This window comes from Perna viridis, chromosome 2, assembly GCF_037379345.1.
Source record: "Perna viridis isolate PV_CMFRI_1.1 ecotype Kerala chromosome 2, ASM3737934v1, whole genome shotgun sequence".
NCBI classification, from domain to species: domain Eukaryota; kingdom Metazoa; phylum Mollusca; class Bivalvia; order Mytilida; family Mytilidae; genus Perna; species Perna viridis.
Genome location: NC_142446.1, coordinates 47500067 through 47524579, shown reverse-complemented (window position 1 = coordinate 47524579; position 24513 = coordinate 47500067). Strand labels below are relative to the sequence as shown.

The 24513-nt window shown below is 32.5% G+C and overlaps 2 protein-coding genes across 2 annotated transcripts; both read left to right on the top strand.

The window, feature by feature from the left end:
- Nucleotides 1-693: 693 nt before the first annotated feature.
- Nucleotides 694-23620, top strand: LOC148625438 (kelch-like protein 26). Its single transcript, XM_088568978.1, has 6 exons — nucleotides 694-1195; nucleotides 8120-8501; nucleotides 9779-9965; nucleotides 19432-19547; nucleotides 21594-21752; nucleotides 23213-23620. The coding sequence occupies exons 1-6, from the start codon at nucleotides 1169-1171 to the stop codon at nucleotides 23434-23436; spliced, it is 1095 nt and encodes a 364-aa protein (XP_088425104.1). The 5' UTR covers nucleotides 694-1168; the 3' UTR covers nucleotides 23437-23620.
- LOC148625439 (uncharacterized) lies at nucleotides 1213-3590 on the top strand. Its single transcript, XM_088568977.1, has 4 exons — nucleotides 1213-1708; nucleotides 2049-2274; nucleotides 2531-2753; nucleotides 2959-3590. Exons 1-4 carry the CDS (start codon nucleotides 1574-1576, stop codon nucleotides 3470-3472), a joined length of 1098 nt encoding a protein of 365 aa, XP_088425103.1. The 5' UTR covers nucleotides 1213-1573; the 3' UTR covers nucleotides 3473-3590.
- Nucleotides 23621-24513: the final 893 nt, after the last annotated feature.

The window sequence follows — 24513 nt, the reverse complement described above, 5'->3', positions numbered from 1 at the left end:
TTCGTAAACGCGTTTTTCAGTTGCAGTGTATTGTCTAAAATTTATGAATATAATCCTATTTCGTACGAATACGGTCCGACAACTCGAAAACGAAAAATCGCAGATTCATAAAACTCAAAATGTAACTCGCATAGAGAGAAAGAATAATTCACTATTTAATTCCAGATAAAAATGGTGGCAGCTTTGTTAAGTTATTGCAGCGCGAGATGTGAGCAACAAACGGACCACGTTGTAATGTGTCTTCTATAGAAAGACGGTCGTCTGCTGTGTGATGCACTTTACAAATGCGATTGAGGTGCATTCGTAAATTCGTACTCAAAGCTGACCCAGTATAGTTTTGTTTAACTTAAACGAAATAAACGGCGAAACTCGTTGGAAATGTTGATTGTGGATATCAGAGCGTTCGTACATTAATAGATGTAAATACAAGTAAATACTTGTGATGATTAAGATGTGTAAAATGCATGCTTAAAGCTGTCCGGAAAGATTAAGGGCCTCGCCTGATTGGGGTCTCTCCTCTGTACCAGCTGGCTGTTTCTCAAAAATGCATTACTTCGTACGAACTTAAAGAATTAAAATCATGAAAAAAAATATAGCAGAAAAAGGTGCATTTTTTTATTTTTTTACAATACCCTGCCCACTTACTTTTCCCGACAGTTTAACAGTGCCTGATATTTAGAAAACCTGTTTTTTTTTACAATTAATTTTGGGAGGGCACTCAAATGAATATTTTCATTATGCTACCATACTCAAAGCTACACTTTTTTATGACAAAATTGAAAAGAGTATCTATCATTTTCTTGGATCTCCATAATGTTAGGATTTGAAAAATGTATAGTATTACAGGGGGAAATTGTTTGAATTTCTTGAGTAAGTATCTCGATAAGACTTCAGGGGTGGATCCAGGATTTGAGTTTAGGGGGCAAAATTTATTATGGTGTGACAATTGTGGTGAAAAGTTTTTTCTTACCAATTTGGGTGGGGGGCGCCGGTACGGCAGTCCTTGGATCCGCGCCTGGACTTTATTTCCACATAAAATTATCTGAAGTAACTTATTTATAGAGTGCAACTTATGTTATATATATGCATTAAATCAGGAAGCAAAATAGTTAAAAATAAAACCACTTTCAAGTTTTGACGATGATTGCTAATTTTTCAAAGGCAGTCCATGGCTGGACAGACGAAGAGACACTGCGTATGTATTGTATTTGCTGTTATATTAATAAAAGTGTACTGGTTTTATGCCCCGAAAACGGAAAACAAGTAATATATTTATCACCGCTAAATAAATTTATTATCTTATCAGCATATAATGTTTACATTTTGAATTAAGCAATAATAATAAAAATACATAAGACTCTACTATATATGTGTATTGTTCGTATAATGCGCTGCTTATATCAGTTCGAGTGACACTATCGGAACCTCTTTGCGTTATGTATTGTTTCATGACGACACTGAAGTTGCGGCTAACAACAGTAATACGTGACGTTACAAGCTCATTGCGCTTCGTGACAACAGTCTTCTACCGCACACGCTTTCACAACACAGCAATTATCTCGATTTATCGAAGATGCCAACCTCAAGTCAAGCAATGATCGTTCTAACAGATGAAGGGACAGACCCTAGAATACCAAGAAGACACTTTCCAACTTACAACTCCAATGTATCTCTTATGAATATCGGACACAATAATACTGCGAGAGAGGTACTTTAAATTGAAGCTGCTTGTTTTATTTTAATGGTATTTGATACTATTGCAAGAAGTCATGGGAAAGTATATGCGTTGTCATTTACCAAAAAGTCATGTTCAAGGTTTAAATTATATAGTTTTGTGACAAGACCTTTCACTAATTCGGGTTTATTTAAAGAGGAAATCTCTAATATTTCAAAAGAATGAACGAGTCCTGTTTTGAGCAGACTATCTAATATTCCGGGTTTAATATATGTTCTATGGGCATAGAAATTTGCATGTTTAATTTCCGTTTATAGTATACAAACATTTATTTATTGAAGCATTTGATAGTGCATGCATAAATCTCTTCCAGACAAGACTACCCGGACTTCAGCCTTACAAGAATACGTCTGGATTCCAGAACGTCGTTGATGTTAAAGGTTATCGTGGCACCATTTCCTATGATGCCAGCACAAAGAATCTTCGCTGGGTGGTTTCAACTCAACAAGACAATGATACATGTGCAGTACCAATAACACGTACAGCTGAACAAACACAGCCAGAGATTTCTGTTAGTGTCAATACTTTAGAAGAACAAGGTTGGTAAAATGTTGATTTATCTTGTTAATTCTTATTGAAATAAACACTAGAAAACTATTTCTTCTAAACATGGTCTGTTGATTTGAATTTCTCTATACTTTTCTCCATTTTGGTTTTCAATCTTTATTGCTTAGAAACACATTTTTGATAAGATACTTACATAACTATGTGAAGCGCCATATGAAAAATTGGAGTTAATATTATACTTACAGTTGTATAGAAGTATTAAAGTAAGTTAAAAATTGTTAATTTCAGCCTTAAGACAAAACCAGTTAGAAAATCTTGGAGTCAGAAGGAGAAGAATATTCAATGACCAGGTCACCAACAAAGTAATCTTAAGCTCTACATCAGCACTTCCGGCAGGTGCTAAATTCCTTCCTACACCTCCAGGTCAAAAACCACGTGCTCTTCCGGATGTCATTCCAGCTAAGACAAACAGCTCTGGTGATGTGCCTACAGCTATTGTTGCAAGTGAAAGGTACAGTGATACACATGCATTTCGTACTCAACAAAAATGTAAAACATGTAAAAATTAATATATAAATGAAGTAAAAAATAAATAGCGTACAATGTATCTCCGTTTTTTTTATATAATTTGTATTATTTGTACATGAATATTAATTAACTGCGATATGTAAGATATATGCAGTTAAGTTCTTTCTGATGTTTTGATGTTTTCACAGGTCGGTTTCAAAGATTAAACCTAAATCCTTCATAGATGAGTTAAAAGAATCTATCTCCTATGATAAACGGCTGTTTCCTGCAATGCACATGAGGAGTAGCATCCCACCTCCAAGCCCTTACAGTGTTTGCTTCAGTCTCCGCTGCAATGACGAATACTCACATCAAGAGATTCTCGATCTCTTAAGGAGAAAAACAGGAGTAACCCCACGCACAATCAGGCACGATCCGGTCGATGTTCGCGCCGGCAATGCTGACGTTCCCAGCAGATGGATTGTAGATTTCCGTAATCCAGAGGATACAAGGTCGATTCTTCAGAACGGACTTGAAATTAATGGCGAGAAGATCATTTTGAAGGCTTTAGATGATGTTTATAAACTAGAATTCCAAGCACACAGATTAAGGCTTGAAGAGGAAAGAATACTTGCTGAAAGACAAGCAGCAAAAGGCTTCATGTCCCAAAAATCCCGACGAGGCAGCCACAAACACAGTGGACGTTCGAAATTGTCACATTGACTCACTTCAGTTATGAACATTCGTATAACATTATCATTATCATTACCGTTATTTTATTTTTCAATACCACAGATATATAGTATTGTTTTGTTTATCAATAAATTGTTTTATTTTCAAACGGCCTTTCTGTACTCAAGTTACGAGTGAGCTTCATAGTTGGATACACGATAATAATTTTCGTTTATTTAATGGTAAATCTGCTCATTGCTGCTGCAGTAGGTTTGCTTCCAAGATCTTTATGTATGGAAATTCCTGAATCGGTTTGTTGTTTTTGCTTTTGTTTTTGTTTGTTTGTTTGTTTTTGTAAGAGTCTCACTTTACAATGTAACCAGATTAGGGTGTCATTCAAAACAAATACCATACCGTGTCTGTGGTCTTGTTGGAGTGTGCTCGACTCAAGTAGGGGAGGCAGTGGTTTCAATCACAGGAGGCTGGGTCTTACCATAGACTTTTACATTGATTTATTTTTTTTGCTCCGCTACGTACGCAGTATGTAAGAGATAGACTGACGACCGGTAGGCTCGAAGTCGGAATCTATGTCTGAACGGTATCATGCATTCCTGCTTACTGTTGCTTCTTTGTGATAGTTCAGTGTATCACGGTCTGGTACAATGCAGGCTTCTGTTGTTATCGTCATGAAATGCATGACATACCTCCGATAACACTTTAAACTACAACCAATCAATCAATCAATCAATCAATCAAAACTAGCACCGTTTTGTTTCCAACTTTACACATTTCAGTTTTCAATTCAATCGTCATACATATGGTTTAAATAGAAGGTAATCAGACAAGTAAACCAGGATCATTGAAGTCAAATTGTATAACATATATTAAATCTAAGGGGGCCGCAAACAAAACAAAATCTGATGTTGAAATTAGACTCGTAATACACAACTTTTACTGTTAAGTGGTTTCTAATTTGAATTAAAGGTACACTAATTTGTATTGAAAGATTAATGTAATATAGAAATACTTTGGATTATTATGCATGATATTTATAACAATTAATGCCTATAAACTCACATGCATGTAACTAAGCTTCTTTTGGGTTACTTTTGCGTTTCAGACTAATGGAAACAAGGTAGGAAAACATAGCTGTGACAAATATGTTATTGAAGTATCTGTTGATTGTTGATCCATGTAAGGATTGACAAAATTTAATGACGAAAAATAACACGTCATGTACATAATGAGATAAAGCACATGATATGTATAATGTAATGATATTTAACATTCAGCTTTTAACTTTTTTATTGTATGCTTAATTTGACAGATTACATGAAGTGCAAAGTTTCTGATGGGAGTTTTCAGACAAATATCGTATAAGCATTTCAAGTACAAGTAACAATTTACTTCTAAGATTCTGTGCAACAGATTACATGCGACAGAATCGGGAATTTAAATCCTCCGATCTACTTTTTCATTATTCGTGGATTTTAAACCCTCCGCTTTACTATACATTGTATTTTTTTTATCTTGTCCAAAAACAGCTAACCCGTTGTTTCATCTTAATTCTATGTGATGTTTTACACTCAGGCTGCACCTAAAAAGTTTCAAAACTTTTAATGTTTTACTGCACTTTTAATTGTTTACATCAAGACAAGCAATGAATTAATTAACTTTAATTCACACAAGTATACCTATACTGTGGAGAGAGAAAAAAATGGCTTGGTAATGCTTTAAAAAAAAATCCTGAAAAACGTCAATCGTCATAAGTTTTTTTCCATATCACATCCCATTACAACTCCGAACCCTGATATTACCGGAAGTGATTGCCCGAGAGACAAAAATTGAAAACGAAGTTGCTATGAGAAGTTATATGGAAAATTCCATATCAAACTCGATTTCTACAGATGGACATTATATAAATAACGTGTATGTAAGAAGGTGATATTTTATAAATAGCATATAGCTAAGAATGTGATAGAATAGTTTGTTACTCCCGAGAAAATCGTTGTCATCCCGAGGCGCATCCTAGGGTGACAATGTATTTTCAAGGGGTAACAAACTCTAAATCACCCTGTAAGCTATATGTTATGTATCTTATTAATACTGAATGTTCCATTTTCATTCTTTTTTAAAGGAAGCCATAACAATCAGTTATGTCTTAATTTTCTTCATTAAAATTGTTTCATTTTCTTTCATGTTTGTATTAATTAATTAGAAACTATAAACGTCAATTGTGGATCACATCCCTTTCTGTGACCTTTTTCAATGTATCGCTGGTGGGCCTTTTACCTGCTCACAAAAATAAATGTCAATAAGATGTTTTTTTTTGTTGTTGTTTTTGTTTTTTGTTCTTGTATAGTTATTTAATCAACTGTTACTACAGGTCTCTACGAGGCAGAATTAACAAACAAAAACAAACAAAACAAATCAAAACAATCGAAAGCGAAAACAAATAAGTTCAAGAATGCAGTATATGGACATTTAACAACAATGACAGACATTCTCATTGGAACAATTTCTTTTCCAGTTCCAACCTCAGTCACTTTTATAATTTGACAATAATTTTTTGGGTACAGATTCGTAGTAAATTTTACATCAAAAGCGAAAAAAAAAATAAATATGTCTATTTATCGATGTTATATCAGTTATTGGTATGGACTTCTCCTTCAAACGCAAAACTGATTGAACTGGTATCTATTTCTTACCGGAGGCAGTTTGGCTTTTCACGAGAGGGTAATAGACAAAAAACTATCACCCTCTGAGCCATGTGATACAACAGAATATAACCCTTGTATTGAACCAATCAAAATTCAGCAAATTGACATGAAGTATAAAAAACAGTTTGTTACCCCGAGAAAATCATTGTTAACCCAAAGCATAGCCGAAGTTGACAATGTATTTTGAAGGAGTAACAAAATTAAGTTCTCTATCACCGTCCAAGCTATTATATGTTATTTTTAATATTGTATATTGAATGTTCAATTTTCTGATGTTTTTTTTTTCACACTAAATCCTAACAATCAGTTTTTGTATGTATTTATTGAATAATTTATCCTGTGTGTTTGTTTACTTCAATGATATGTTTAGCTTTGAAATTCGACATCGACAAATATTTTTAAAATTGTACGTCTGCTGTCCAGTAAGTTAAATGGACGATCATTCAAACGCAACAAAACTGACTTACATTGAACTGGTACTTAATATTACCGGACCCATTGTCAGGAAAGGGTAAACAAAATATATGTAAAAAAGTTATAAAATAAAAAATAAAAATAAAATTTATTATCAACCAGTCAATAATGTAATGTTAATAATTTTTTCTTGCCGGTCTTGGATATAGGTGTCTAAGATTCATTCAGAATCGCATAAAATTGCAGCAAATTCTTTTTCTTAATGATTACATGTATATATGATAACCAGGAATGTTACACTTAGAATGCACAAGTAGTGTGCACAATAGACTTATTAGTAAACCATCCAGGTTATGTATGGATGGCCCGATTACTATTTATTATCATTGACGCTTCTTAAAAAAAAATGCCCTGACTCCATTTATCATTTATACTGTTTTTTAACATCTTGGATTTTAGCACGAGTTCTGGTACTGACTTATATCTCAAAATTCATCATTATTATAACTGAACTTATAAGGTTTTTCTTATTTCAAAAAAAAAGACCAGCTTAAGCTTCGGTTAAAACTTTTCTTTTGTGAAACCTCAAGTCAGTTATAAATATCATTGGCTTTCAGTTGATTTTCAACAAAATACTTTATCTACATAACAATTTTACCATTGCTGCTACATGTACATTTATATTCGTTGAAAAAGTCATTAAATTCATTTACGTTTCTGAATGATGATTGTGTTATATTTTATATGCTATAACGGAATTCCGGTTTTCATTTTCTTTGAAGATCTGGTTGTTACTAGGAAAGCCATTAGTCTTTACCAGTCCTTAATTACTTGATACAATTATATGCTATCAATGGTTTATAAATGATACACTCAACATCAAACGTTTGTTTTATAGAAAATTCCCGTTCCGTTCCATGTACGTTTCACTATCAAAACCTCATTAAAGCGGATTCATTAGTATCATAAAGAATATTTTCGTGGGTCTGCCGATATCCTTTACATAATGGGATAAGTTTTGGATGACCCAATTTAAGGAAGAAATAAATTAAAACAAAATGATGAAAATGACAATGCACACACATAATTCGCAGAAGATATAGAACAAACAAGCAACAACAAAAGGCATAAACAGGTTTTAATATACCAAAATCAACCGAAATTTGCATTACCAAAAAACAATTAATCAGCCAACATCAACTGCTTTATGCACTCAAGCAATTTGGAATGACTTGAAGATGGGAAACATTCGATTCAGCCGATAGGTGATCTGAATTCAGTAAGTCTTGTTTTTCGAAAAGAGCATTTATTGAAGATGCCGTAGAAACATAATAACAAACTAAGACTAGAAAGTAACAAAATATCTACAAATAAGAGAAAATAGTTCTTTTTATCAAAATATTGCAACTAAAAAAAGCAAATGTAGGAAACGAGAGTGATTAAAATCATGATGTTTGTGAAAAGCTCAACCAATTTCTCCTTAATCTTAAGTATTCAGCTCCGGATGATTATATTTGTTCGCATATTGTATATTTCTTATTACTACACCCTTATTTAATTCCAGATGAGTGAAGCTGGATATCAGCAAAGTGTCGACGATGGAAACATTGGAGTCAAGACTTTTGAGTTTGTCTTTATGTTCAATAAAAGCACCGGAAGTCCAAAAGTTCAATATCTAATGGTGGACCCATTTGGAAAATGTCGCGTATTTCCTAAAACAAATGTAGTCATTTTCAACAAACTAAAAAATCTTGTGAATTTTAGAGCGGTTGTTTTAGACGACTGTTTATATATAATAGGTGGAAAAGACTGGGAGACTGGGGAATATAAAGACACTACTTTGAGATATGATCCCGCAACAAGCCGTTGGACCGATAGAGCCAAATTAAAAATTGCAAGGTGTCGCCATACAGCTTCAGTACTGAATGGTTGCATATACATAACAGGTAAATGGAAATGATGATAATAATAATAATAATAATAATGATGATGATATCTAAATTGATAATAGTAACACCAACACTCATAAAGTCTTTCATTTCTATGTTTTTTTTTTTTTATTATGTAGTGATGAAAGTTTTAAAAAATTATCTACCACAGCTTAGTGAAGATGCAACACATTTTCCTATTCATAATAATGAGTAAGCTGTTGAACAAAGTCTTACAAAAGGCTGCTCGTTTTGAACATCCGGCGAATTGCATCTGTATTAACGAGTTAATTATTAAAACATCTTTTTTCATCAAAGAAAAAAAATTAAAAATATGAGTCATGCTTCGTCTCAAATAATTAATTTCATGAGTGAATCATGCACAGATTAATAACCAAATACGTCGTCTTCCAATTATTCGAACTGTTGCTACTATATATTAATTATCTAATATGTTGTTGTATTAGAACTGTCCAATAAGTTATCAGAAGCGCCGCATCAGCTGTATTATTTGGCCAATCAGATTTGTGTTCAATTCAAGTGTAAGTTTCAGATGAAATCGACACGATTTACGTCTTTCAATTTTATGGCGAATTAAACAGCATCATGTTTCTTTCTTTCGTCGATTTTTAATGTAACGGAATTCACAAAAGAAAATTTAGTTAACACGATCATCTTAATTTAATCAACCAGAAGCATGAAAGGACTAAAGAAGATTGTTTTCAGATTATCAAATTACAGGCTTTTCTTCAATCTTCATTACCAAACAGAAATTATTTATGAACATTTATCTTCCTTTAGTATTTTTTCTCTTATCTAAATAACTGATTCACGACCAGAGTCTAATAAAACCTCATTAGAACTGATTTGGATAGCCAGCAATTTAGTGAATCATCGCTGCCTTTTTAAGTTAATAAAGGCAATATCTCCTATTTTCACTTTGTTACGTGGTAACTAGAGTGCACAAAACCAATATTTAAAAATTTACAGTCTGATTTTGAATTCACCATTGTCTTCTCTTCTCATACCACTTTATGTAAATATATGTAAATATAACTTGATATATATTCGATTAAAATTCTTGTAGAATATACTTTCGATAAAGTACTTAATCGAACATATCAGAAATAAAATAAAGATGATTTAATTTTTTTCGGTTGACTACCTTTTGAAGACGAGATACTAAGCACTTGCAAAAGCACCTCTTTGATAACAAGGGAGTCACAAAACCCAATCAGAATAGTTCCCATAGAAAGTCATGGTTATGTTTAAAAAATTAAAACGTCTAATTTTAGGTGGTGAGATGAGTGGTGGAAAGGTTACAGAAAGTTGCGAGTTCTATGATCCAGTGAAAGACAAGTGGTCAGAAATACAGAATTTACCAAGACCCCGTGCCGATCATGCTGCATGTGCTAATGGACTATACCTATATGCTTCTGGTGGTATAAGCAATTTGAAGCACCAGTGCTCCAATGTATTTTGGTAAGTAAGCCATCGATCGATTTAAAAAAAATCGATCGTATGCAAATTTCAGCAGTTAAGAACGATTCTGAATATCGTTTTAATAATAACACCCTTGGTGTCTTCTATAAAATATCGATCTAAAAACATACATCTAAATCGATCTACGTTTATCAAAACACAGCTTATCTCTTATAAACTGCTTTCCATGTCATGTGTGTATATACTTTAGTTTTGCTTTTTAGTTTGCCTTCGTGTAATAATACAATATGACTGTATTCTACTATTGCAAATGTGTCCATCATTAAAATCAAGATATATAATTCGAAACGATGTTTTATACATAACTTAAACAAGATGCATATTCCGGGTACCAACTGTCCCAACGAGTTATTTTATATACTATTGTTCTATTTTAAACCTAATACAATCATTTGTGTCTACTTTAGCTGCAACATATATGCTGATCTTGTATGTATTTTTATACAAATCATGTATAAAATATAACACAATGCAGATGTTTGAAGAAAAGTATTTTGTCAATGGCATTATTGTTCATCCGTTATAAACACAGGAAGCGTAGATCGTAGTTTACATGCATTTAAAACTAAATATTTATAGAATGGTGCTTCCGTTATCTCATGCTCAGATGCTCATCGCAGAAATCTGTAATAAATTTACTATTTTCTGCAATTTAATGGGTTATTCATTTACTTTTTGAATTAATAACACATTTCTGCGCGAACGGATTAGACACAATTAAAAGGTTAGCTCAGAAAATGACTAATCGAGGTCGATTTTGTTCTTCCAGAGGGTGGGGAAATATAACATTTGATGTTTCCCCCGGTGGATTTGATGCACGACTGTACATTTCTGTCAATCATATTTAATAAACGCCACTTCAAAAGCTCAAACATTTATCAGGAGACCTCCGATAAGTTTACCCAATTCTATAAACAGAATGGTTGGCTTAAAAAAATGACTCATATCGTAGAAAAGACATCAAGTCGGCATCTCTGAAAGAACTGGTCTGGATGTGTCGATTTTTTACAGATGTAGAATATCCTCGTCATTAGCTTAATCGTTACATCATGGTAGTGATTCATAAAGATGGTAGAATAATTAGAATAGAATAAAAGTGTAGCAATATTTGTTACTGACATGAATAGTTAATTAAACTATCTTATAACATTTTTACTAATTTTCTGTAAATAAACCAATGCCTTAGCTAAACATCTGTTCCGACAGATATTCTCTGAGAAATTGCTTTTTTGCAAATCGAGGATTTTCTTATTTTAGCAAAACTTGCAAATGGAAAAAATGTCTTAATCAAATCTTCTTTGAATATTGAATGTTGGATTAAGTAATCATTTTTCTTTCTAAAAATTGCGATGTTTGACTAAATTCATATGATAACATTTTGTGTCGCGTCCATTATAAAACAAGTGCACTGGTAAATGCATCATAGTTACAGATGCGAAGTTGTTATAAACTGAATCATTTGTGATTCTATTTGATAGGAAAGTCACACCTGTAGCGATGTGGTTGATTATTAAGTAGCTGTCTTTGTAAGAATCCTGCAAAATCTGAAAAAATGTGACACACCCCAAAATTTTTGTAATTAAGTTGTTTTATGGGTCTATGTTATGAAATGTGTAACTATTCATTAAAATCTGCCTGCTCTTATGAGATAATCAACATTGAAAATCCAGTAGATTCTATAGTATTTGACTGTCATTTACAGAGTTATCTTTCTTACTTTCGAATTCTACAGTGCATTCTATACAATTTTTATCTCCTATGAGCACGGGTTATATGAAAAACCAAAAACATTTTAAACAAAATATCAAAAATAAAAATATATAGGCTTTCCAACCATGTATAACATTTTGCATGATTCTTAGCTGGAGTGCTACTTAAGTTGTATGATGATAAATGTTTTCTTGTTTTTATAAAAATGTTTTGTTTCTTGTACTAAATAAATTAGAGACTATTCAAACTATAATAATATAATAATCACTACCATGCTTAACTAAAGTACTAATTTAGGAACACTTTATTTTCAACTCAGATAGAAACTTTATTTGAAAAAAAATAATCCAAATTATATTCCATACCATAGAAAAACTTGTATAAATAACAATATTTAATGTTTGTTTTAAGTACAACAAGGACATGTCAGCTGCAAACACGTGCACGAGATGTGATTAATTAAATCTAGGAAAAATGTTTTCTGCAAAATTTATCCTTATTTTACAAATAACTTCAATTGTTAAATTCTAGAAACCGATACATTTGACTAAGTAAAACACCAAAAGCAATTGACAGTACGTATGTTTATATTTCATGTTTTCAAATCGTATGTTTCTATTTTCATATTTTCAAATCGTATGTTTATGTTCATGAAAGAGCGTTAATTGTTTTTCCTGTTTTCACTACATGTAAATGGAAACATGTTTCGAATTTTGATTCATTCATCATGTTCTATGGGAATTAAAACAATAACCTTTGTACTTATATTGTAAACCACATTAAATATTTCGATACTCGCAATGCAGTTATACCATTACGATTATAGCAATCTTCAGAGTTTTCACTGACTGAGGCCTGTTTGGCCAAAAAGGTATTTTCACCCTTACCAATAGTAGGCTGATGATTTAAGACATTGGTTCGTGTTATGAACATGTATGAGGATATCGTTTAGTAAATCTATTTCTTGCAACTTCTTTTTCATTTCATTTCAAGGTCTTTGGAATAAAAAAAAAACTGTTTTACTTTACTTAAGTTACCTTTAATACATTTTTAATCTTCAGTCATTTTTATCTAACGACAAGTAAAATATTTGCAAAAACAATCATGTGTAATCCTGGTAGATTAGATCTTATTTCATTATGTGTCAATTAGAAAATCATATCCACCGTCATTTATGCATCAAGTGCGTTGGTCACCAATGAATAATACAGTTGAATAATTATATTACTAATCATTTTAAGTCACTGAGTAACATATTGAAAGACTCAGCATGCTTGATTTTGTTATTGTGACGCCTATAAATATTAATACTAAGCTTTTCATTCGAACGCAAACCTGCTATTGCTATAGTTTTGTATAATTTGTATACTGAATAATTACTTGTCAACAGTTACTAACGATTTTTTTTACTTTCATCACTTACTATTGAGGATTAAAATGAGAGGACATGCACAATAAATTAATTAAAAATAATTGAATTATTTACAACTAATTTATTCTTTTCAACTTTGTTCAAACATTGAAATGTATTCGTTTTTTAACAAAAATGATCAATTTTCGAAAATTATTATAAAACCATTAACAAAAGGAAATTGTGTGTTGTGAGGTACTGTGCAAACTTGTTTTGCTCAGCAAGGAAAAACCACAAATTAATCATTTGACACAATAATGACTTGTTCTGCATTTATTTCCAATTTTAGGTAGCTTTGTACAACTACAGCAATTTTCGATTTTTATTTGATGCCACATTAAATGGAGGCGATATCAAAAGACTCATAATGAAACTAAACTTGTTTTGGTCTGAGGTTTATTAAATTTTCCATGAATGGTACATGATTATAAACAACTTCCCCTTCCTGATGTACTAAGTACATTGAATAAATTGTAGGCATTCTTTTTCAATTTTATTCTGAAATGATTTAGTACTGACAGAGGTGAAGAATCAAATAAGACAGATGACTTCAGACTCAAAATATCAATAGTTTTCTATGATGTAACACTCAATATTGAAAAGGTACAACAGTTTTCACAATTCTTGAAATTGGGACCTTTTTCTATGATAATGTTGAAAATTGCAGTTTTACAGTATCATATCTATAACAAAGGAATTTTCAGGCCGCAGGATATTTTTCCTCTAAGAATGTAAATACATGCTTATTTCGGGACGAATTACCAGTATTTTTAATCTCTTTAAGTACTAATCCACATGAAATTCAGACAATGGCAATAGTAAAGTAATTCATGGTGTAGAAAAACTCGCTTAACAAGCAACACTTTTTCAATTCAATCTACGTTTGCTATATATTTACATAATAGTATTTATTTCTGTATTTAGAACTGCACTTTTTAGAAAGTCTTATATTCATCTCCCACTAAAATCAACAAAATCGAACAAAATCAAGAACGATTACTCTTGCAAAGTTCCAATTTCATGTACAATCTTTATAAGTTTTATCTCAAAAGCCTAACACCAAAATGAAAAAAAAACATGATTACTTATGTGATCAGGAACTGTTTCTAAACTAGAAATAAAACTGAATTTGGTGTGTCTTTGACATGCATGAATCACCTCCTGTCTGATTTTTATAAAGACTGATACTTAAGAGGAATCAGAAATTGTTTGATATCCTTGCCATAATGGAACCATTTATTTGCCATTACGGGACTGACCATGAAACCTTCTAAATCTAATGGAGTAAATAACCGGCATTAATCATCAAGTTGTTGTTCTCTCTGTGTTTTTTGATATAATTAAGGCGCGTTAATGGGTTCCATCAAATGATTTCTTGAGAAGATAAAGTCTTCCCAAGTACATGTTTTATTGGTAAATTAGACGATTGTTTCCAAACCATAAAACAGTTAACATCTCTGGAATTTGCTGATAGAACCTTAAGTATTGACCTAACCTAAAACAACTCTCTGGTAGCGGAATTGTAAACCATTAAACTTATCCAGTCGTTAAAACTCAGCGTGGCCCGTTATCATTGTGAAGTATTCATTTTTAGATATCTGTAATAAGGTTTTGTCAACTAAGTTAAGGGAAATATTTCATTTGTTATAAGAATCATAAGAAAAAAGTTCGATGACCAATGTAAACACTGTACATTAATATATCAATGTATACATACTCACCCTTTTGACATTTTGAACATTTAACCAAATTCAAACTTTTGTTGTATTGTCTCAGTATTTTGTAAAATTTGATAGTCCATTGAATTATCGACTTATCAATATTATAGTATGTTTAATGGCAGCATTATAAAAATATGAACTTCTTGATCGTTGTAACATCCTTGTTTTCAAATATACATGTAATCTTACAATGAAAGATTCAGTCTTTTTAACCAAAAGTAGTTTTATTTATGTTTTAGTCCAATTCTGGTGACTTTATCCAAAGGGAACTTTAGATGTGCTCTCCGTCCGTCCGTCCGTCCGCCAGTCAGTTTTTTTTTGTCATGCTTGCGTTTGATATTTGTCATTGCTTTAACAAGCCAAATTACAGATTAAATTTGAACTTTGTTCCGGTCCGTAGATATTTCCTGAGCTGTGGCCTTTGGACTTAAAAATATAATGCAAAAACTCAGTTTTCTGCATTTTTTTTTCATGCTTCCAGTTATTCATTTGGTATTTGATTCATTGCTTTACAATGATAAGTTACAGGTAAAGTTTGAATTTTGTTCCAGTTCGTTTAATTTTAGCTGAGATATGGCCCTTGGAGTGCAGCAATACTATAAATGCAAAAATATTTTTTCGCCATGCTTGCAAATATACATTTGGTATTTGGCACATTGGTTTAACAAGGAAAGTTTGAAGGTCAAAGTTGAATTTTGTTTGTTTAGTTGATATTTTACTGTGGTATGGTCCTTGAGCTTGGAAAATCAATGCAAAAACTTGTTTTCCTTACCTTTTTCGTCATGATTGGAGATATATGAAAAGTTATAGATAAAATGTGAATTTCGTTCCAGTACTTTGATTTTTCAACGAATTTGGTTTTTGACATTAATGCAGACTCAGTTTTCCGCACGTTTCTCTTTAACAAATCATGAAATCTAGATTCTGTTCTCTTCGATAATTTTTTTCCTGTATGAGACTTTGGTTTGCTATGCAATACTCTCAGAGTGCTTTTTTTTCTCTGTTTTTCTTCTTCTAAGTTTATCATTTGTTTTTCATAACAAATACAAATAAGTAGTGCGTGGCAAATTACACCAATTATTTAGTCAAAACAGCTGTCATATATCAAATCTTGACTTTTGTGTATTTTGAATATTTTTTCTTCTCTTTTCTTTTTTGACTTCCCATTCCCAGTTATAATTCAATGCGTTTTTTAAAATAAAACCGTTACCTAGTTGCTCATCTTGTGAGTGAGGTTGTCAATGTCAAAGGTATTTCTCATTGTCAATATGAAATCTTGAAAAAAAAACAAAAATGGTGTTCATACATGTATGATTGATTGATTGTTGGGGTTTAACGCCCGAGCAGCAATACTTCAGCTACATTCAGGCGATGAACATGAAGTGGATGATAAAATGAGCATGAAATGACGATGAAATGAAAAATGGGGATGGGACACAAGGATAATGGGGTCGACAAATTTTGATTGCCACTGGAAATAGGGAGAGGTGGGTAGGGTCGGGCAATTTGCCTCCTGTGACGGAGCCCTATGGTTCCTACTCCGGGATAATACCACAGTAGGGTTCTTTAACGTGCGAGGAACGTGGTATCTTTCCCAACACGGTGCACCACTATCGTTTGCGGTCAGGTTTTCCGTATTATAGCCTGACAACCCCAACATGTAACACGCCAGAGGTACCCCATTCCACCACCTGGGGCACACAACCTAGTTGCTCTGTGGGCAGAGCGCCCTAGCCCCCGGCTAGAGTTCTGAGCACTATTTAGTCGCCTTTTACGACAAGCTTAGCGCTGCTACAGGCCTATTCTTTTGACACCAGGACCTGCACGGGCCATACATGCATGACAACTTGTTTGCATATGTAATTGCAGAAACCAGATCTTCAGCTAAATTCAACTTTTTAATATTATCCTGTGAACCTTCATCGATAAACAGCTGTCGTAGATGTACAGGATCTGTGTGTCCTTGTGTCAGGATGCTGACCAGTCGATATCTAACAAAGGTCTAAATGAGTTGTCCATTGAAACTGACCATGTCTAAATGTCATATTTCATTAAGATATGATTGATCGTTATAAAGACAATAGCATGAGTCATTCCGGAGATTATTGGTCGTAATCCCTGTTTTAATCACCGGTCCGTTGCAGTCCTTATGACCATTGCAACTAACGCTGACAGCTTGTTCGGTAATAGATGGCTATTATTGTCTAGCAACTTAATTAAATTTTGATGGGTACGACGTCGCGGTTAATTTCCTAGTAATATCGCTCCTGCTAGGTGGATTACAGCGAATTAGTAGCTATTACTGCGTGATGAGGAAGTACTTCGGTCTATTAGGAAGGAAACGTATGCTTGATGCTGTCATATTTAATCATTCTATATATGTTCAGCTGTATCTTTACGTGTGCTAACAGGTCATTTCTTGTGGTCAATTGTTCCAGAAGAAAATATTTAAGGACATATTTTGTCATTTCCATTACAACCTTGGCGTTTGCTTTCTTGAAATATCACCGTCCATTCAAATCCTTTTCATCAGACAGTGGAGTTCACTACTTGTGAAAGATACTGTCTAATTGTATTGCTACCAAACCAGAAAAAAACATAAAGACATAAAATTGAATTGTTAGGTTGTTGTAGTCCATTTGTCCACATTTTTAAACGTTTCTAAAATCTCACTTCTTTACCAAGATTATGATTATATAACAGCATGTAAAGTATGAAGTTAATTTTAATTATTTATGTTGAAAATGTAAGAAGTCATGCACTCAATTTTATTTGTAGATCTGCAGTAAACATTCAATTTCCTCTTCGTGTAAATATGAGTTTTTATTCGAACATATCGTTAAAATATATTTCGTGTAAACAAATAAAAAAACAAAATAAAAATATATGTGCATTTAAATCTATAAAGTTGTGATAACGACCAGTTGTAAACTGTTATTAATTCTATGACATATTGTTTTAATAAAACTGACATTGGTATATTTCTTTGGTGGCAAGTTAAAAGTATTTCTTTCTATTTTGTTTTAAACATAAAGCATGTGGCACATGTAATATAAATTTGAATCAGGTCTTCACTGATTATATTCCATTCATCCTGAGAAACTATTGTGCCGACAACTGGGTCATTATCCTAGAAAATTAGGCATTTAAATTTCTCTATTACGCTGGCAGCATGAAAAAATATTTTATCAATTAACTCCAGAATTGATTAAGACTGAGTCACAAGTCATATAGGGGTCAATGAATTTTAAGATGCTGTGTTTTAATTCAAGGGGTATTCTTGGTCATTGTTCTAACATATTGCCAAAACTTCACATATTATATTACTGATAACGTTTAAGTTCTAAATATTTTTATATATAAATTAAAAAGTTACCAAAACATTGATATATTTGCTTCTGTTGTAAAACGGCATCATAAAGTTTCAGACAATATGAAAAATAAACTTAAAAAATAATTTTTCAATTTTATCCATTTTTTTCTCTTCTGTGTTGTTTAATTACTTATTGTCTATTTGAACAGGGTTTTTTTTTAATTAGAGGAATTAAGAACGAACTAATAAATAAAAAACAACTGGTACATACTTCAAATTGGGGATTAAAGGTTAATAAAATTTTTATTAAATTATTTTCCTTATCAAACTTAAACATTTCATTTATTCAGTACACCAGCCGACAACAAAGGAATAGGAAAATTGATGAAACTGAAGTTTAAATTTAATTGCTCTAACAATGACTCACATATCAAAAAAACACAAAAAATATGAAGATTGATGCTGCCAACCAAAGTATTGATATACCTGCTCAAAAATACAATGTTAAAACATGAAGAAAATCAAGAACTATGGAAAGACCAGGCTTTATGTCAATAGCTTCCAAAAATTACTGTGAAACACCTGGAATTAAAATGATAATGAATGATTCATGCTCTTCTATGACTCAGGTGCTAAACACATGGAAAAACGAGAAAATAGGCAAATCTATAGTTCTATGCATTCAGTTTAGAAAAAAATACGATTTAAAAAACTTAGAAATAGTTATTTAAAACTTCACAACAGTAATGAGAGTTTAAATTTTATATGGTTTTAAGCATAAACGCATACATTGAAGTGTTTGCCAATGTAAATTAACGCATTTTTTTAACTGGGATTATTATATGAAAAAAAAACTAAAAAGTCAAATGATTTGTGTATAAAACGCAAAAAAATTTTGAATAAACTGTTATCGTTGGGAAGTTTTTTTATATTGTTCATAACATTTTTTTTTTATATTGTTCATAACATTTTCAGTTATATTGACAAGAGCTATGAAACACTACTTTCTTTCAATGGAAAACTTTCAAAGCCTTTTCTACCCTAAATTATGAAATAACTGTAAATCACAGAAGTGTTCTGATAGGAATCTTTGTGTTTACCAGATGACGATTTATCTGATCCATGCCCCCAGTTTTCAGTGGAGTCCAGGTTGCGCATTGACTTTTCTTTCAATCTATTCATTTGTCTTTATTGTGTGTGCGTTTGTATTTTCTTGCTCTAGTTGTTATCCTTGGAGTATGTTCTTTTTTTGTAACCATTCGAATCTTGATTTTCGTTTTATCATTTAAGGTGCTATGATCCAATAACTAATGAATGGAAAGAACCTAAACCTGGCGTGATATTGCCACATGAACGAGAAAAACACAACATGCTGTCCGTTGGCAAGAGGATATTTGTCATTGGAGGTAAGTATCTGGCCGGAAAAATAATCAGCTGATATTAAAGACGTACGATTAATCATATATAGTAAAACCTGTTTATATGGAATCCTTTCTGGACTGTAAAATTTGTCCGATATAGACAAGTATTCTGTTTAGGCAGGTTAAAAAAGATACATTTAAACTGATATGAAAGGACTTTAAAACAGTTCTAGTTCAGACATGCAGGTTTTGCTTTATGTTGGGTTCGGTTTACACAGGTCTAACTGTATATACAGCGTTAAATTGTATATAGATACTTGAAAAGATAATCATCTATAACTTGTACAAAACACTTCTGATCAAACAAAAACTTAAAGCTGAATCAAGCAGCTAAGTTAAACATGGGGTAACATTTTATATGAATCACTTATATAAGAGAAAGGTTATCTTTGAGATGTACTGGTACACGTATTGCCTAGAAATTTCGTCAATGCTTGAAAAATCGTTAGAGCCTACTACTGCTCTTATGTTAAAAGTATAGTTAAAATTCAAACTTTAAAAAAGTCTGAATTTATTTAATTTAATTTAACTTTGTATCTCAAAATTATTCCATAGATATAGGCACAATATATATGCAGAGTTAAGTTGGTATTAAATCTGAAGAATTAAAGGACTGAAACCGGGTTCATATTCACCTTGAATTTTGAGTGTAAAAATATACATTCATCATATCGCATATATAAAGGCTTCAAATGTTTAAGTAAGTAAAACAATGAATGATTATTTTAGAGAACTGTATATATGACCGTCAAATTCATCAAAACGCTATCTATACGACACCGCATCTATCTGTTTATATGACCGCCAAATTCATCAAACCCTTTTCTATACGATACCGCAGCTACCAGTTTTAGAAAACTATATATGTCTGTCAAATTCATCATAACCCTATGATACTGCAGCTATCTATGGGCATAGACCTGCGTTTAATTACAGGTCTATGCTAGAGGTTACCGGTACGGTATCCGAGAAATTTGATCTTGTATCACGAATATCGAAAGTTTAATGGCGGTGATAACTGCATGACAAGTTACTTTCAATATCTCTATGTGATGATAAGTCACAGCTATATATGATATTACATTGTATCTTGTATAGTAATATGAACGCAGACTTATAATAGGCTTGTGTCTTGTAGTTAATAAATGTGCGGTGCGCAATTGGTATTTAGATCCCGTTTTTATTTTATGTAAACGTTTTATAACTTGTGATTATAAGTGAAAAAAAAAACAAGGGACAGGTCCAGGTGAGGGTGCAATGGGCTTACGCCCCTCTTTTCAAAGAAATAAAAAGAAACCATCGTAATCTACTAAATATTGTACTGAATATGGCAATTTATCATATTCCTTCATTTAACATGTCATAGTCCGGTTTCCTTTTATACTGATTCTCGTAATTACACCTCCCGTTCATAAAATCCTGGATCCGCCCCTGAAAACTGCCCCTTATATGTACGTATAGTTGATATTGTACGTCTCAAATTAACAAATTACCTGTAATAATTACACATACCAGGAAATATGGGGTACCACGCGAAACCACATCCTTAGTGATATCTTAAGTAAACCTGGTGTTACATAATGTAGATTTATAAAAAAAAATGATTATCTAATAAAAATTGACAAAAGATATCGTGTCAGTGGGTTAACCTAATAAGTTATGATTTCCAGAAAAACACTGTCTTTTGAGCTCTTAATATGGTAAGTATAATATGAAGTCATGATCAGAGTCGAATACGCCCTTTCGTGTTAGCTGTGGGGTAGTTGATTAGCATGATTGACATAGCCGGCTTGTGGTAGAACTAAAGAAATTTCCTCGCGGAAGTGTGTATTGAGACTGCTCACCTACTACGCAGTTATAACACAAAAGGGTTTATTGTTATAATCATAGGACAACAGAGATCGACGGACTTTATCTTAGCAACAAAATATAAACTAGAAAACGGCATACGGATGTAGACATAACAGTTTTTCAATTAAACACAAAGTGGATAGAATTACCTTATTTAATGTTGTGTAAATATTTCCTCAGGTCGAGGTTTTGACCAAGAAACTTTTTCTGAGAAAGACGAAGGTGCAATTTGCAGTTACAATACTCACCAGAAAGGAAATGCTAGAAAGGAAGAAATTTGGGACATATTCCATCCCAATATTTTTAACCCAAGAGCAAACGCTGGGGCAGTGGTTATAGGTAACTTGATATTTATTAAGTCGCTAATATTGTTAGCGACTTCTTACACTCGTTATTTCAGTACTTTACATTCACACATGATTTGCATAATTATATATTTCAACTCCGCATTAACCTGCTGATCGGTGCAGTGTTTACCGTCATAGCTTCATAGTTATAGCTTCATACGAGATCAAAATGTACCCCTTAAATATCATACTCATGTATTCTACGTGTGTTTTTTTTCTGGAAGTTTACATAAAAAGATGAAATGATCGGTTAGCATTGAACATTACAAAGTTTCCGATTCAGACGCAGGGGCTCGTTACAATTGACTATTCCGTCTGAATATAGCTGAAATATTGCTGCTCGGACGTTTACCGAACGTTTACTCGAACCCCAACAAACAAACAAACAAACAATTGACTATTATATAGGTCATATACATGATCAGGACCCTGATATACATTTATAGCCATTGCCAGTTGTTTATTCTGGTTCCTAAACTGGTTCCTTGGTCATTATCATAAGCGACCCGCAGATCGCTAAAAATTGAGAGAAACTTGTGGAACGAAAACATTACCCTTACTTCCAGCTGGCAACCAGTTGTTTTGATTGCAAAACATTGCGGGTCATCTAGGTTACGAATGAGTAATCATATCAAGGGAACCAAGATTCTAGCGGAAGTATAAAGATTTTAGAGCATATTGCATTCGTGCCATTTCAGATGTTGAAAGCAAGCCAAAATCAATGGCATAGAATATTTGACGATTAGCGACTTTGAAGAATTCAGTCAACTCAGTGGTCCGACTAAGTTTACTTAAAGAGTAATCAAGGGAACCAAGATTCGAAGGGAAACCAAAAGAATGTAATTTAGGGACAAAGACCTGACATGGAAAACAGACAAACACAACAAAGAACATAAAGTAACTGAAATAATACATACAAAGTAACAAAAGTAAAATAAGCAACTCGAAATCCACTAAAACTGGGAGCATGGACCAGATGTACCGGTATGGCAAGCGTCCTCTGTTTTTCTAAGGAAATATTATCAATTAATATGTCCGTAGAAATGATAAAAGAAAAACAATACAGTCAAATGTTTACCTTCGGACAGGGAAAACTCACCTTTTAATACTGGATATCTGTAAAAATCATAAGGTTCAAAATGTAAATATAATTTTTATGATTATAAAAGACACTTAGACTTGTCTGAACCCAAAATGTATCAGGTTTTATATCATGCAATATCATAAATTTCAAAATACCTAAAACAAAGAGACTTCATTCCTTTAAGTTGTATTGCAAATAGTAGAATCTCTCGGTGATGGATTTGGCTTCCAGTTTTGATAGTTTTGGTACTAATTGTATACAATTAATTTTGGGATTTAGATCTTCCTATAGGCTGCTCGTGAGAGGTTAATTCTTGCGATTTATTATAGTCAACTAGTATAAAGAAAGATAACTCAATTTCATTTTAGGTAAAAATGTTTACCTTATGGGAGGAAAAAGCTTCCAGAAAGACTGTGAAGTTAAAATGGTAGAATGTTACAACTCAAAACGGAGGAAAATAAGAGAATCGTTTATGCTACCATCTAGTCATAGTTATGCCAATGTCGAGTGCGTTGTTCTTAAAGTGCCAATCATCAATACTGATATTAACTTCGACGACATTTTATTGTATGACAAGTGGATAATGTGGTAAAAATGGACACATGAATAAATTCGTAATTAAGGGAATTTTAATTCCATTTAGCGAAGTCGTGCTTATGTTATATGACATTTCATTGTGTGTAGTGCTATATGCCAACTCTTGTCAATATTTTTATTAGAGAAACAGGGAATGCTGTAATGCAGTAAGAATGAGATGAAATAAAAGATTTCTCATCGTTGTTGTTTAATTTGAAATGTGAAGACAGTCCGGACTTTGTATGTATACCATACCATGGAAGAAGGACAACACGTTTACAAGCGTAAAGTAGTGGTCTTTGTAAGAATCATGCAGATTCTATAATATGTGATACACCAACCCCACCCCACCTCACCCCCCAAAAAACTGCTATTAAGTTAACGATCTATAAGTTTTTTTTCAATCCCGATCTGTAGTCTTACGCAGTCTTGTATTTCAGTATTATTTACAGAATTATATCCCTTAAGTTTTAATTCTACAATGCATTAAGTATAATTTCATAAAACCAAGGGTTAAATGAAAGGCCACTTGTTAATTTCTGTTTACTGTAACATTGTAGAGAAATATCAGAAATTAAAAATATATAGGCTTAATAGATATTGGACCAAATATCACATTTTGCATGATTCTTAGCGTGGGTTTTATTTAAATCGCTAGAACCAGATGTGATGACGACAGTAACACTAAAGTGAAATAATATTATTTTATAAAATTCATTTTAAGAACTTGATTTTTTTATTCGGCCAAAATTATATTAAAACAGTTTTTCTATACTCACTGGAGTATGTATACATGCACAATAAACTCATGGTCATGTTGTCATCGAAGAAAAATATATAAACTACGCAAGTGCAAATTCTTCATTTCTTTCGGAAATGGTCAAGATACACTGGGAGTAGTCAATCATTTTTTTCATCTAATGCAGGACAAGTAAGGTGAATTTAACACCAAGTTCAGACCATGACATATTCTTCTTACTCTGCAGGGTTGATTACCGCAAGATTAAAGTTGTTACTTTACAAATACCGAGTGACCAAGGGAACAGATTTGTTACATTTGTCATTTTTTTTCTTGCGTATTTCATCTAACATG